The sequence below is a fragment of the Athene cunicularia genome (genome assembly GCF_003259725.1).
Source record: "Athene cunicularia isolate RWA chromosome 2 unlocalized genomic scaffold, athCun1 chr2_part1, whole genome shotgun sequence".
Lineage (NCBI taxonomy): Eukaryota > Metazoa > Chordata > Aves > Strigiformes > Strigidae > Athene > Athene cunicularia.
This window is the reverse complement of record NW_020799095.1, coordinates 106853799-106870459: the sequence shown is the minus strand read 5'-3', so window position 1 is coordinate 106870459 and position 16661 is coordinate 106853799. Positions and strand designations below refer to the sequence as shown.

The following is a 16661-nucleotide window of genomic DNA, read 5'->3' as shown; positions in this document are numbered from 1 at the left end:
TTTGCCTACCACCAGGGAGTCTCAGTGTCAGCAAGTAGAAACTGGTGGGATCTGTGATTTTTATATCAAGGCCTCTAAACAGAAGCTCCTTATCAGAAAACCCATTTGACTTTCAACATACTGATTCATACTATTTACTTAGTAAACAACGAGAAAATAAGTAACCCATACAAATATGAACCTTGTCTGCAAGAATAAGTCTCTTCTGTCACTGCCTGTGGAAATGTGAATATTGCCTAGCTCAACTGCAGTGATGTATTTTCTTAGAAACAATGTCTCTTCTGCTTTATTTTTCTCTTTTTTTTTGTTGAGGAATAGTGATGTATAGATCTCATATGGTTGAAAGAAATACAAATTTCTTGTCAGCTCTGCAATTTCAGTTTCAATGATAATTTGTGGTTACGTCTTGGCTTAGTTGACTTACCCATATTTATCCATTAAGTGATTTATTTCTGTGGTGCCCATCTCCTCACCTCTGATAAAAGCTAAGTGGATAATGTGTGGGCTATCTAGTTATCTTATGCATCCCCCTGGAGGAAAAATGTGTTACTGTTGGTTTCCAGCATGATAACCAGATGCCTACATGCCCATTTCTGAAGCACACTTAAACAATGCTTTAAGTCCTATCACCTTACTTGTCCCTTATATTCAGTACAAGTTCAGGACTTTCCATGTACAACTGCAAGTCAGCTTCCACTAGAAGCATCTGCTTCATTTTAGGGAAATATTATTTCTTGAAATTAAACTTTCTGTTCTTTGGTTAGACACATGTATGTACACGCTTTTTCTATGTTTATCATGTCATCATAGGGAAGTCTATGTGCAAAGTAGTTTTTTGTTTGTTTGTTTGTTTTAATGACTACACCTGTATAAACATATTTATGTCCATTTTGAGGGTTGGCCATAGCCCACTGCAAGTCAAACTTACTGGTTTTCAAGCTTCAGGAGTAGCAGGATCCCATGAAATCTGTATGCTTTAAGATGAGTGCCACTTTGAAACTATTTGCACTGGTTACAAGAGTTGTGTAATTATGGTAGTATCCAGAAACCAGGGAAAAAAAAAAGTAATCAAATAGTGAAACGTTAAAGACAAGCTTTTGTAACTTGTGAATTCACTTTGTACGCAGTCATCCCAGCAGGCTCTGGGTGTAGAGATAAACTCCAAGGTCAGTGGCAGATGAGTGCTGATGGTTTCTGAATGACATGATTTGAGTAACTATCTCTGTAGTTTCTGTAATCCTGTTAAAAAACAATTCCTCTTCTTCAGGATATTTTAAATACAACAAGCCATCAGTCTACAGAAATCACTGCTGAATCCCTCAAAGTCTTTGATCAGTTTATCAACAATGTTATTTGAATCAGTCACTCTACCGCTTACCTTCTCCTGTTTCTAAAAATATGAAGAGAATATTAAGATTCTGTTTCTATTTTAGATCCTTTTTAAAAATTATGGTTAGAGATTTGACTTATTAGAGATTTAATTGGCATGCACCTCAATACAGAAGTCAGCTGGGTTAAAGATCAAAGTGCTATTCACATTGCTTCAGAACTTCCTAGATTGATTGAGCAGCAAGCTTTCCTCTTGAAATGACAAAGTGTTGAGGTTTGCCTGAAGTTTTAAGTAAAAGTACACAGATTTTAACTCTTACAGCTCTCTGAATATATATATATTTCAACAGTTTTTCTGCATTGTTTCTTCTGTTGCTAGGTATTCAAAATTTCTCCTATTTACCCTGTGACCTTGTTGATAGTGGGAGCATCTCTTCTGTGTATGAACTATGAGTAGCATGGATGACTTTCTTATTTTGAGTATACGTGTTTGGTCAAAGTTTTTAAGGCAGCACAATTCTATAACTTTCTTATTTTGAGCCAATGCATTTGGTGAGATTTTTTTTAAGGTAGCGGAGGAAGATAAGGGAACCAAATCAAGTGCCATGCAGTGCATGTTTTCCAGATGTCCTTTGCACTTGAATGCAAATCACGACACCTTAGAACACAATAAAACTTCACCAATAGAATGAAAATTGTTTTAAAGAAGTAACATTTTATTGACTTGTCTGAAGTTTGCCAGGTTACAAAATGGAAAAAAAACCTCCTAATGTAGCAAAAAGTTATGCATTAGCAATAGGAAAAACCTTCCTCATAAAAGCCTACAATAGTTCTAGTGGAGGAGGGTGTTTGTGTAACGACAGTACATGTTTATTCCTGGGGATCACTGACAACAGCAGTGGTTGAATAAGAGAAAGGACTGAGGAGAGCGGCAATGGTATAGTGGCGGTGACCGGAATCATTAGCAGTGAACACCACCTGGAAAAGAGAAAACTTGTGATGATCAACACCATACATTCAAAACTACCTTATAAAGAATACCAACTGCTACCAATGCTACCAACTCATCCATTTCCTCTGCAGAATACTTTGCCAGTTCTGTCCAGTCAATGATTTTACCCTTCTGAAGGGTAATGCTCCCTGTTACTTTGTAATGTTCAGTGGAGACTGAGAAATTTGTGAGATTTGGACCAAGGTCCACAAAAAGCCTTGGCTGTGGTGAAGCTAGATGGAGATTCCTACACCTGAGTCAGGCAAACTAGTTTGTGATGTGGAATGGGAAGTTGATGGGGAGGTATCTCAAACAACCAGTAAGACAGACAGCAGGTGAAATCACATCTATTGAACTTAAATACAACCTCTGTGTGAGGTGTCCAAGCATGGTAGGCAGTTGGAGCCCAAAGCTGCTTTCTGTACTTCAGTGCCTCACTTCTGTTTTTAACACAGCTGTTGATGGGGTCAGTTCTTGCATTAAGAACAGGGTGGCTAGACTTGCCAGAACAAGGAGACCCCCTTGTCCTAAGATAATTCAAATTTGCTGCTCTCCAAATCAGTCCCTGGAACTTGGGACACTCAGTACCCAGGAAAGTGTCACTTGGGTTAAGCTCCCACTTTCTTTTGGCTCTCTTTAGCCAAACCATCTTCTGAACCATGATGTACTTTGTACAAGAAGACTAGAGAGTTCCCTCCTACATCCTGGTCCTGACAGAGTCTAAGCTGCTGTGGTGTGAGGACTAGGCTTCAGTTACCTTGTACACAGACAGGCATTGAACTCAGCCCACTTCCAAGGCTAATTTGTTGACTTGTAGCCTATTACGTCAAAGAAAATTTTCTTCAACAGCCTAGCTGGAACAGTATCAACCAGGCACTTTTAAACACCTTTTGAGGTGAAGCTCTTCCATAGGCCCAGAAACTTTCAGACATCCAAATGGTTAGGGAATATTTTTGCAGATTATTTATTTTACCTAAATGACCCAAACTGCACCTCAGACTTTTATGGATCTGGGCCTTAGTAATTTGTTTTAGTCGTCCACAAAATTTCATAAACTTGTGGTTTAAAATGTTCTACAACACAATCTGTAGCCATTCCAGACTACTTAATTTGGGGAAACTTAAATTTAATGGCAAATTAAGCCTGAAGAATTTAAACAATTTTTTTTTTTTTTTTTTGAGTGCTAAGTAAATGTAATAGAATAGAGTATATAATAAATCAGCGTAGGGCTGAAAGCAAAGGGAGGCATAAGACATGATTATATTCCTGGTCTGATTATGAAATTTGAGTATCAGTGAAACAGCTGACTTTTGCTTTCCCACTATGGTTTTTTATTTATATTTTTATGCCTTTTTTTCTATTACATATTTCAGTACTGATCATAGTTCTTTAAAAAAAGGTAAACCAGAAAGAATTAATGTTTTCTGTAATTACAGGTCATACTAGAATTCATACATTTTCAGGTGACTGATACAGGGGAAATACCTCTGATTAAAGAATAGTTTATTTCCTATAAAATTAGGATTTCCAAATCCCTATATTCCTTCAGCAACAATAAAAGCAGTCTTTTATTTTATTTTCTTGTTTTATAAACACTGTGTACTTTTGAGTAATGTAGCTCTTCTTTGAATGAAGCTCCCTACCAGTCTGACTGGATGAATGGGCACAGCTCTACTGTGGAAGAGCTGTGTCAGTATTTGCAGGGAAGTTGGTTGCTTCCTTTGGCTTACCTGGCTATATACTGCCTTTATTTGCCCAGTGTTATGTGGCAGCGAGCCATTTCAGTGAATGATGCTGCTCCTTCATTATTAAAGACTGTATTTATTTTTTCCAGCTGATGCCACTACACAGTATATAGGTTATCAGTTATATCTGCAAGTACTTACATCAGCGTATTCATGAAATGGAGAAAGGCCAAGTCCCTTCCAGTAAGAACTGGTGTCAAACTCAACCCTGTATATTCCTTCTACAAACTGTTCTTCTGTTGTGAGCTCATGGATCTCCCCATACTCTGTGGTTTTCCTGTAATGGTAAAATATCTACATAAATATTTTCTACTGTCATTTAGATGCTAAACAGAAAAAGTCAATGTGGAATATTAAATAACAGAAGTGCTGCACAGCCAAATTCTACACTAAATTGTTTCCCATTTTCTGAAATAATTCCCCCCTCCTATATAGTGTATGTTTCCATATTGCAGAGCCTGTCCTTGCTACCAACTCATCCATGTACATCACAAATCAAAGCTGGCTGGCTTTTTTTGGTCATTGCTGTTGCTATGGCAGGGATTATAGTTAAAAGCCCTTCTTTTAGTATCACGTTTAACTTTTACTGAGTGTCCTCTGGAACTAAATGTTAGTGGCTTAGGAAAAGAATTGTCATGATGAAAGGCAAGATGCAAATTGCAATTTATAATTAAAGAGAGATTTTATTGGAAAATTATTCTCTAGTTATTAACACTGTCTATAGGTTTTACCCCTATACACTGATGCAGTTTTATGTGATCCTGGGTGGTAGTGTCTTGGAAAAGCAATTTAGCATCACAAGATTTTACTAATTTGAATTACAATGCCTTGGTCAAAGAGGAGGGTCCTCTTCCACTGGGTGCCGTATAAATGAGCAATAGAAATTCCCAGTTCAGAGAGATTATGTACTCAGCTTGTTACAAAAAATTGTGGGTGAATGAAGTCCAGAAGAAAGAAGGAAATATAGCTGGCATTACACCCTATTTGTTTGAAAAGTACAAGCTTTGTATGACACTGTTTAAATATTTACATACTTAGCTCCTAAACAGCATTTATCTCTTTTCCCTCCTTTTATTTCTATTTTTTTCCAATTTTTTTTCTGCTGAAAATATTTATTTAATATTTATAGCTCTTCATAACCACATGATGTAGTTGAAGGAAAAATGAAAAAAGCCTTGACTTGAAGAACTAGTAGAACTTTCCTGTCTTATGGCAAAGAGTGGCTATCCAGTCAGAAAACAGAAAGGCTTGAGGAGGAAGAGAGGGAGGGGAGAAAGCAGTGACATCCTGCTTATCAGAAACAGAATAATCTGTGCTATTGCAGCTTTTCTTTTTCAGCCACTGCTTCCTCCACCTTATTTGTCATCTCTGGTTAGTGGTGGTGAATGAAAGAAGTCTGTATGACACAGCTTTTGCTTAAATTAAGAAGTAACAGGATTGAAAATCCCATGTTAATTTTCAGGTTTTCTTATATTTCAAGTTTAGCACGTTGAAGACTGACAAACATCTCAATGCTCCAATATAAGTGAAATGAACTGTATCCAGTATTTGGTAGACCAAACCTTCAGAGAATCCAAGCCCTATTTGAAACATGGTTCATGGGCAATTTGTGTACACATCTATTTTATTTTGGTTTAATTAGTACTTCCTGGCATAAACTATATTGCCTTAGTAAAAGGCGATAGGTAAATGAATGAAGAATGAATTGACAAGTGTCCTTGAAACTGTGAGACAGAATTGCTGAGATCCTGCAGGAGTGTTCAGAGTGCAAGTTAGTAATTCACATACATCTGCTTGCAAGTTGGAGTGTCTAGACATAAAGCAGTTACAAGGAAAAATCGTGTCTGCCTCAAAATCTTTGTTCAGGTAAACAAATAAATTTTAGTTTGAAAAAGTGTGGGTACAGCTTGCATAGTGCTTTCCCTGATGGGTGCTGACCCAGATTTGCAGATGTTAACCATCAAGAACGCTTGGGAAACTGGAAACAAGAGTTCACTTGAAGACTCCCACTACCAGGAGTTAATGGCACTTTTTTAATTTTAGTTATTAAGTGGTAGCCAAGTGGTCTCACAAGTAAACCCTTCAGCTTTACTGTGGCATTGACAGCCAAGAGGACAGTGTGTGATTCAGAGCCTGGATGGGATTAGGACAAGGCAGAGGATGCCTTGCATTCAGCCCTGGTAGTGAAATGCTATAAGGGCTTCCTCCTGAACAGCACTTGGATTTCTGGCTGAGTGGGGGAATAAATATGGTATGGTTGCTTATTCTTCATGGGATGTGGACTGCCAGCATCTGCTGTAAGATGGACAGTTAAAAAAGCTGTGTTTTTCCAGCAAAAATGGCTCCAGCCTAGACTGCAGTCCTGATCCTCTTTTACACTGTCTGGACCTTAGTTGTGTATTGTGACCAGATTAAATCAACCATGTCTTTGCAATGACATTTATGAACTCTTGGGATACATACTGCACTGAGATAAACTCTGCTCTAACCTCAGGAACATGAATTATCAATTTGGAGTTAAAAAAAAAAAAAAAAAAAAAAAAAGGAAAATGGGGGGGAACCACTTCAAATATGCTGCAGTTTTGGGTGGTTTGTTTGTTTTATGATTTACATCCTAGGTCACATGAGTACTATGATTGATGAATGCAACTCTTAAGTTACATGAGAAGACCTAAACTTCCAAAATCATGTGAAGCATGAGAAGGTCAAAGCTAGTCATGGGAGGAGTTCATATAGAAATCAAATCACATGCTTCCCAGGTCTCTGTGCCCTAACATCTTCCTCAGAGTGTGTCTTGGCTTGAGTTATCTCTTCTTGCTTATTTTTGGCTAGACTAATTTTGAAATAAGCCTCTTAATAAAGTAAGCTGTTGCTATGCTAACTTCTTCCCTGTCTTTTAAATACTATTACTCCAAATTCACCAGTTGCTAGGTGCATTTGCTTAATTCCCTAAAATGTGTTAGCAAAAAGGTAAAAAAATAACATTTACAGACATTTGTACAAAATGTAACTTCTCCATATGCATCTGCTAGGTACTGTAACTTAAAATATTGTTAACCTGACAGGATTACTTACAGATTGCATTCAGATTTTCATCTGGTTTAACACAGAGAAAGTCTGGTTTTCCCCAAAGAAAAAAATTGCAATTGTATGAAAATCCAGTTCAAACAAGTGCCATTAGCTAAAGTCAGTGGTATTGCTGAGAGCAGCCTTGGTTCAGATGCAAGTCAAGGGAAAAGCCAAAATCTTTACCTGCAATAAAAATTGTGGTTTCATGTTCCTCCACTGCCTTCCCCCAGCAAAATGTTTCTCACTTGCCTGGGGTTAATCTTCTAAATTTCTATATAAGAAGAAGTGATTTGATTTTCTCAGGAGTGTACTGACCTAAAGGGTCAACAGAGGTTGGCTAAGAACAGCTGTGGGATTTGTCTCCTTGGGCTTGTTGAGAGCAACATTGCAAACTGAACAAGAAAACTGTTGTCATGCCCAAAAAGTGAGGGCATTTAACACTGATGTTGCATTTATCTTATTCTGCTGTAGAATGTGTTTTGTATTACATGTTCAACAGCACCTGATAAAACAGTTGAAGTAATACGGGTTTCCTAATAATGGCAGAAACACTAAGGACAAGACATTATCCTTTCCTCCGCTTTCCTTGAAAACAACATCTCTTTTTTTTTTTTTTTTTTTTTTTTTTTTTTTCCCCCCACGAGGTTTCTCTGAAGTATATAAATCCATTCTGAGAGTCATTTGTTCCTAGATTAACACTCAGCATTTAGGAGTGGAGGGGTTTGTTTCTGCTTCAATCTCATAACCTTTCTTGTTCCTTTTCAGTGGGAGAAGTATTTTTTGTTTTGAATTTTATAAAAAACCCCAAACCTTTTAGATGTAGAGAAAGGTATCTCTTTCCTTGTGGTTGTCTCCTCTTTTTTTTTTCTGCATCTTTTATGCAAATCATGCCTCCTGTCCATGCTTGTGCTTGTCATTCTGTGCTTGAATATCCTGCTGTTACTGGAGATTTCTCTTGTCATATTTAAAAATTTGTTTCAGTGAGTTATTTCAATGAAACTTAAATGCCTGAATAAATCACCTATTTGAATTTTAGTAAACTGTATTCCTCTCTTACCCATAATTTTCCTGAAGACTGAAGATAGTAATATTATTCCCTGCCCCTCATTGATGTTCTGAGGATGCTTTGTAAGTATTAGAGCTGTCTTTCTAGCAAAAGGCATGCAGATCTATAGAAATGACCACAAACAAATGCTGAGATTGTGCTTCTGTGTTGTGTTACAGTAGGAGTCTTTAAAACTTTCTGGTCAAAGAATTTCTTCCAACCAGCATATTTGTTACACAGGAGAAGACAACTAATGTGCTTATAATTTGCACATGTACAGGCAAAGTTTACAGAGATGATTTTGTATGTCACTGCTGCAAATAAAGCTCTATATCCATTGCATATGAAGATAGTAGGTTGATCTGGATTGCCTACAAAATTCTGCTAAATAAGCTTTTTATTTTTTTCTTATTCTGGAAAGGAAAGATACTACTGAAGCTAAGGAGAAAATTAATTATTAAATCTATTCCCTTACAAAAATAAGATGACCATCGTGACATGTTTTTGCAATTAGCACATATTTCAGTCATGGATAGCTTCCACTTGAATCTGATGGATTTTAGACCAGAATTCACATGCTGTTAACAGTGATAGTGTGACACATTCTAGAGAACATTGCTCTTTTTTTCCATTCCCTTTATTTCTCAATTGTTTGCCCGAGGCACCTTGAAAATGGTTCCTTAAGACCACATAACTTACCCAGCAGCAAAGTCCTGCCAGCTTCCATCTGCAGCCTTTTTAAAGACTTTCACAGCTACGTTAGCTGCAGGACTTCCTCTGACTGCATCCAGCACTTTCACCATGAGGGGGCATTTGGAATCAACAGAGCCATGGGAGACCTTGGGGAAAGCAGGAGAGGTTGTATAGGAGCTGTTCACCAGCCCTGCAAAACCTTCTTTCAAAGAAAAGATGGATTCTTATCGCAGAATTAACACTGACTTAAAAGCAAGTTCTTTGACAAATGGTATTCAAAGCTAGTTTTCAAGCATATATTTCTTAAAGCAGAGTATCTTAGAGCTTTATACTGATAACTTTATTAGACACACACACACACCAGGTTGCATGATAAATATTTAGAGTTGCATATGGCCCTGGGAAAATATTTTAAGGTATACCTTTTTAATGAGATCACAAATAAGAAAATAGTAAATTATTGTTAAGTGCAGGCAGAGCATGTTAGTCTAGGAAACCAACAAAGAAGTACCTATGACATCCCTAGGGTGGAATGAATATTTTTTTCTTAAGCTTCATTATACTATAAGGAATCCTTAGTCATAATTCAGAAATACTTTTTTAGTGCTTTAGTGAAGCACTTGTTTGGTGAAGAAGGTAAAACTACCTTTATATTGAAGATACAGGATGTGAGTCATGAACTGACAATTGCAGATAGAAATAAAAGGTCATATCTTCTAGATCCTGACCCTTTCATCATGTACTAAAATAGCTGGGTAAATGGCAAAAAAAGAAGTTTTAAGAATTCTGAAGAAGCTACTTTAAAAATAGTAGTTAAATAACACTCTACCAAAGCCAAATGGTAACGGAATTTCATGAATGGGGAAGATGCTAGTCATCTAGAAAATCTAGATTATCATTCTTGTAATGATTGAGTTAGAATAAAAAGAGACTCACCAGTGGTGCAGCTTCAGAGAAAAATACCAGTCCAGCTAAGAAAACGAAGAGCACAGAGTGAAAGGCCATTCTGTTTGCTGTTAGTGAGCCTTGGTGCCAGCAGCTAGGAGCTGAGGGGATTTGGGATTTTATAGCCAATCCTACAACAAAACAGACTGCTTATTGGGTGCCCATATGACTCCAAATCTGCTGATTCTGATTATTTGCTTAGTAAACAGTCCAATCCTAGAGTCAGTTCATGAATAGCACTGCCATTGCAGTCAATGGAAGGACTACAGGATCACTAGAGCAAAGAGAATAAGTAACGGGCACAAACATGACCCTTGCCTGGGGAGATTAGACTCGTAGAAAACCCTTCACAAAATAATGCAAATGACCTTTGTTAGCCCAGAAATCCAACCAGTTCTAGGAGATCTTTACCTTGCCCTCAGGTTGTACACAAGAATGCCCCAATGCTTTCTCTGTGCCGACTCCATGTTTCTTCTCAATATATTCAGTGCTTTCTGAAGACCAGTTCCCTCTTAGATGCAGACTCAGTATATGGGTGATGGAGTTTGTTCATTGTCTGGCTCAAGCAGTGCTGATGGTCCATGCTGGGAGAGATTCCCAAGCACTTTCCCTGCTTGTTGAAAAGGAGCAATGTTGCTTTTTGAAACCTTATTTAGATAGGATTTGACAACACTGGTCTCTCACCAGAAGTTTCTAATGATTTATCTTGCCTAATCTTCAGGTAGATATTGAGGTTTCCTCTTGGTCACTGGGAAGTCATCTGTTGAGATCTGTCCCCTTGAGAGATAAAGGTCTCAGAAAAGTGAAATGAATCCTCTCCTGCTCCATGTACCCCAGTAGGAGACAAGGAAAGTATCACAGACTGGTAGCTATGTTGACACCCAGCTAACTTTCTAGTTGCCAAACCCTTATTATGCTGGAAATGGTGCTGTTATGCTCTAAAATGCATCATTTAAGTAAGAGGTTTTTCAGGGGTGAACTCAACCCCAAGATAAATTGGGAAAAGATGTCAACTGGGGGAGTAGGCATGGTGTAGCTGTGTTTCTCTGGCTGCATCACATAAAAATTGTCCATAATGTAGCCTGCGCTAGTTGAGGGACAAATAAACAGCCCTGTTTGGCATTTCTTTCTCCCCGTGTCCTAAACAACCTCGAGTCTACAATTCTGCTCTCAGGAGCTGGCACATTTAGTTTTTACTGATTTCACAGTATTCTAACAAAAAGCAATTTCGCCTCTTAACTTGAATAGGATTATGATGAAGGTCTTAGAGAGAAGTCATGGATGGTATTCTCCATTCTCAGAGGCTTTCATGCCTTCAGGCTGCTTTATGCAGTTGTTCTTTTTAGGCAAAGTTGGTTTTTGAAAAAATCTATATTACAGTAATCTCCTGAACTGGGATCAAAGAGCCCTTTGTACTTACAGCAAAGCAGGCTGATACGTAGGTAGCATTCTACACTCGCTTTGTGTGCACGTAAAAGTCGATGCAAGGTGCCCAACAGTAACAAATCATGATACAATCTAGTGCTTGTGGGTAACATTCAGATCTTGGAAAGGTGAATAATGGTCTTAAATATGTGCATTGTCACTTTACTTCATTATTTTGGTCTCATTATTTGTAAATATTTCTCTGAAGCACTAAAGCTTTGTATGTCAGGAAGAGAAACTATCTGTATTCTCAGGCAAGTAGGCTGTTCTGTCATTAGCTATCAGATGTTCTGCAAGGAATTAATGCCAAGGAGTTAATGGTATTGGCACCTGCCTGCATGTGAAATTGCTCTGCTATGGGAGAATGACTTAAAAAATAATTCTTCTTCCTAGGTTTTCATGCAAGGTGGCAGCTTCTGAAAAATCAGGTCTACAGGGATAGTACAATTCAGATGTGCATATTATCTATTTTACTGTCTTATTTTATAACACTGACTTTTTGGCAGCTGTTTTTTAAAGTGAATAAGGAGCATGGAAAATTCTATCCCCAAGCATGATTTTTTTTTTCTTGTCCTTTGCTGCTTTTTTCAGCTCTTGCCATCCTATACATAACCTAGACAGGGATCCTTTGACTATTAGGAGGGGCACAATTCTGAAGGGAAATTGCATGTTTGTGAATCACCATTTACACGTTTTGCAGATAACTAGGTTATTTCTGTAAATTCTCAGATAGCAGTGGACTTGCTGAGAAGGTAAAAAAGAAAGTCTTTATTATTTCTCTGATGTGGAAAGCCGTGGAGCTCCTAGAATTTATACAGAATTTTATTAAAATCCCATGTGAACCTAATTTAAAATTACTATAGCCTAGCAAAATCAATGCTACTAGATCTTCCTCCTCCCATTGTCAGCCTCAACCTATTAACACAAGACGTTAAGGCTTTCTGTAAAATGGCTGGGAGGGCTCAGGAATTTGGAGTAGCTGGCTGAGAAGAATGGCTCTCCATTGGTAGAGAATCAAAACATGATTATGGAAGGGAAAAGGAGAAAGGGACTGGGTAACTGCTGAGCATCCATCAGGTGCTGATTGACTGTTGTCTGTCTATAGTTGTTAAACATTTTCTATGCAGTGAGAGTCTGAAACTTATAAAATTAATAACTTATCCAGATAAAAAATCGACAAGGGCCTGAGCACTGAGGAGTAAGTGGGACTGGGAAACTCTAGGCCTTCTGAAGGAGTAGGGAAGCTGCCATAGAGATCAGGAATTCCACAGGGCAGCTCCCAGAGACTGCTGGCAGCCTATGTGCCCCAAGGAAAGTGGTGCAACACAGAGCCTTAGCACAGAGCAATAGCATAGAAGGCCTACTGTAAGAAAAGAGTAAATAGAGCCACTGAAAGCACCTCAGAAAGAAATATTTAGGAATCCTGGTGTGGAAGAAACAGTAGGGTTACATAGTTAATACAGAGGTGGTGTAAGGCTATTTGAGGACTAGGAGACACATAAAACCCAGAAAAAGGGGTGATCACCCAGCATACAGGGTGACTAGGGAGCAGGAGAAGAGAATGGTGAAGAGTCCCTGGTGTACACAGTAGCCTCAGTCTTATGGAATCCAAGAAGTATGAAACCCCCAGTTATGGAAAAATGTAGATAATCCTCAAATATGTAAATGCTTTAAGGCTTATCTGAATTCCAAATCAGTTGAAGTTCATCTCTGAAGAATTAGAATTAATGCCTATTTTTAATGAAAGCATATTCCCTGCTTGGAAGCATTACAACATTCAGGTCAAGAACAAACATGTCCCGCTAATACTCTTGTTTATGTCAAGGATTTTTCCAACTGTGCTACAGTATTTTTCTCTCTCTTCCATGTAGTCTTACACACTCATGCTTGTTTTATGTAGATAAGCTCTTTATTCTCTGCTCCATTCCCTTCTATTTGATTTTATTTAGCCAACTGCTTCTATACGACAAAATGCTCAGACAGGCTGGAATATCTGACTTTGACTATAAAAAACCTTTAAGCTTCTCCTGTGACACTGGAGTGAAAGGGGCTGATAGATGGTAAGCCATTCAGTAATCTGGATAGATTTCTCTAGCACATTCCAAAGAATTAACAAATTCCTGAGCTCTGAAAAAAATCCTTTCTATAATATAGATACCTGAATGTGACACCTTCTTTCACTTTTCTGGAGTAACATTCCATAGGCACTTATAGGAAAAGACCTGAGATTTACCTCTCGGAGAAGTTTGCCTGAATTTTCTGAACTAGAGTCAAGAACTCTTTATGTTTTGCTTCAGGTGTCTACCACTGAGTTGCTGTGGCAGAGCTCTGACATGTCAGTGAGTGCTCAATGCAATAACTGCTGAAGCCAGTGAGAGATTTTCTGTTGATTTCACTATTTGCTAATTATGTAACATTTCCCCCCCTCTGAAAAGTCAGGGATAATGCTTTTGTAATTAAAGAATGTGCTCAGGGAGGTTCATGTTTGAGCTTGAGTTTCAATTTGTAAAGAATTGAATTAAAAAATAGTGGCATTTCAGGTCTGTGTGGTGTGTGCGTTTGTCAGCCTGCTGCCCATTTGGATTTTCTATGAGGAGTATGTTTGCATTTAGTTTTAATGACCATTCTCAGACTTTGTTCATAGGACTAACACTAGCTGTTTGCATGGGAAGTAAGGAAAAACTATTGATCTCAATAAAATAAGAAAACCATCCTTATCTTGTATCCTATCTCAAATCCTGTTAATTTGAAAATAAGAGTGTAAACTGTTAATAATTTAGGAGACAGATGGATTAGGTTGGACTACAGGTATAAAATCACAGGTTTTAATCATTTCAAGGTTATGTCCATGGAGCATCTTGGGACATAGCCCGAAGTCCAAAGAAAAGAGTCTTCTAAATAGGTGATTGTTTCTTTGGGGCATTTGTAATATATGAATTCACCTGGCACCTGCTCATCTCAGCAGGCTTTTGCTCTGGAATATTTAAACTCCAAGGTCATTGGGCACTGATCACTATGAGGTACTACTTCATTAGCTACCTCTATAGTCCCTGTGATCCCTCATAAGTATTCATGTCTACATACTAATCCATCAGTCTAGACAAGTGATTGCAAAAAAAACAAAACCCCAAATCAATTTATACAGAAAGCTAACAATAACCCTTGTGCCAGCCCTGATGCCTTAACCTTATCTTTGAAAGATGCTTGGAACTTGCCATGAGATCCATGTTTTTAAAGGTCAATTTATTTGTTAGCAAGATGACTATATGGTTTAGACTATAAATTTATTTTTGTCCCCTTCTTATGGTAAGAGGTACACAGTAACTCTACAACATGATGCAAATATTTCTGATAGCAAAAAACATTAACAAAGGCCACTATTTTCACAGGGTCTGGGTGAGAATCTTTTAGGATTGTATTATATTTTTTAAGGGAATCTCCATAAATTCTCAATTTATTCTCAGTGGACTCCAGATGTCAAATAAATAATTAGATCAGACATGACAACAAAAATCTTCCCCTAGCTATAATAACCGTTAAAAAGATTCTGTAGGGTTAAATTATATATATATTTTTTTTTTCCGGTTTTATATATATTTGCTAAAGTTATTGCAGCTATGTACTTTGCTCAGCATCTTGCTGTTCAAGATTGTAAAATGCTGAGTCTAAGGCACTTCATTCTGGTACCTGAATACAAATAGGTGTGTGGAAATGCCTGTTTTTCCAGCATGCAGAGCCAGCTAGGTAGTTTCTGCAAAAGCTTCTTCAAATTTGCACAGCGCCAAATTAGCCATTGGTTAATGGATAATCATCCTATAATGTCATTTAAATTACTCAATTCTTTCTTTAGTGGGGGTCAATATACACAGATCACCACAGGGACTCATCTGCATGCAGCTTGGATATGAACTGTTACTGGAGTGCCCACGAGTGCCTTTACACTCTGTTGTGTCCTGGGCTGCCCAGCCCCTATATCCCTCCTGCTGAGCTGCCCCACCTTGGAATAAGATCCCCATCTGCCTGGAATAAAATCCACTGGGCATGCTGTTGAGCAGAAAGCTACCAAGTTACAGTGACAGTCACACATCTATGCCTTTCTTTTTATTAGTTGAACCGGTGCCTGCTTCCTGCCAAAAGCTCTGAGGAAATGCTATACTAATCATTTTATCTCATAAACAGTGTTCATGTATCTACCACAGGCTTCACTGAACTTTTGCATCAGCTTCCAAGTACATTTAGCAGTGTCACCGATCTGGCAAAAACAAACGTGTACTGCATGAAAATGAATCTGAGAGAAAACAACCTTGTAAATTTTGGGGGATAGAAATAAAGAGGTATTTCAAACGGTCAGGAACAGGGCAGATTATGACCCTTATGTACAGTACAGTAATGCCATCTGGATTTCCTTTTTTTTGTCTTTTTGCTCTTCCTCAACTTTTAAGAACAAAAATATACTACAACATTTCAAAGAGAAAAACAGCTGAAAAAGAGCAGACACTTCTATGCTGCAGAACCAGGAAACAGTGAGATACATAAGCACAAAGGAGTTAACAGCTACTGTAGACCAGCCACTGCTCTTAGACTGGCTTACCTGAGCTGTTGCTGGTTATACCTGTAGTAGATGGGAAAGCTAACTCTGTCAGCAAGGTAGGAAATACTTGGTGAAGGCATACAGGAAAAAAAAAAAACCAAACCTATATAAAACCCAATATGAGTAGCTCTGAGATACCTAGTGCTTCTCAACACACTGCCACTAAATCGATTTGTACTACATGAGACAAAAATAATTTGTACACTATGAAATACTGTGGGCTGCATGAGTCAACAGGAGATTAACAGGCAGCCATGACTTGGTATATTTTAAGGGAAAATCTAATTTCTGTATGGTTTTGTATATGTAAATACACAAACTCTCCAGTATGCATTCTGTATAAAGTGCTGTCTGCTTTACAGAATTGCAAACACAGATTGTTGCTTTAACTGACAGGGGGTACCTTTTTCCTGTTTAAGGCTCTGTGGCTATAACACCCTTTCCCTACTGCCAGGCAAGTTGGGAAACTGAATTCTAATCGCATAACACGTACATGCTCAGGTTTGTAGGGTGCAAGCTGGCTAATAGTTCAGTGCAACACTTGTAGAGGATAAAAATATCAGTGTCTTTGATCACCACCTCTGAATGAAATACAGAATACCTCTTGTCCCACAAAAATAAAATATCTAGCAGCTTAGGCTACAACTTTGCTGTATGTATGGCTGTTGTGCCACTGTTCTAGATCTATAATCACAAAATTATAAAATCTTTTTGCAGCTGGGTATGTATTTCATCCCTGCCTCATGTTTATATATGCTCTTTCTGGGGAGCATATAACTTCTTTCTTGGTCTGCATAGCACATGGACTACCACATACCATTGCTGAGA

The 16661-nt window shown here is 38.0% G+C and overlaps 1 protein-coding gene across 1 annotated transcript; it reads right to left on the bottom strand.

The window, feature by feature from the left end:
* Window positions 1–2024: 2024 nt before the first annotated feature.
* LOC113476290 (transthyretin) lies at window positions 2025–9988 on the bottom strand. Its single transcript, XM_026841708.1, has 4 exons — window positions 9809–9988; window positions 8879–9018; window positions 4207–4342; window positions 2025–2307 (listed from the first exon to the last, which is right to left on the bottom strand). The coding sequence occupies exons 1-4, from the start codon at window positions 9875–9877 to the stop codon at window positions 2200–2202; spliced, it is 453 nt and encodes a 150-aa protein (XP_026697509.1). The 5' UTR covers window positions 9878–9988; the 3' UTR covers window positions 2025–2199.
* Between the last annotated feature and the right edge of the window lie 6673 nt (window positions 9989–16661).

Coding starts and splice junctions, on each gene's coding strand:
- LOC113476290 (XM_026841708.1), bottom strand. CDS start 9,877: ATGGCCTTTCACTCTGTGCTCTTCGTTTTCTTAGCTGGACTGGTATTT. Junction 9,019..9,808: donor TCTCTGAAGCTGCACCACTG/GTGAGTCTCTTT, acceptor GCTTTCCCCAAG/GTCTCCCATGGCTCTGTTGA. Junction 2,308..4,206: donor CATTTCATGAATACGCTGAT/GTAAGTACTTGC, acceptor TCTCTTTTCCAG/GTGGTGTTCACTGCTAATGA.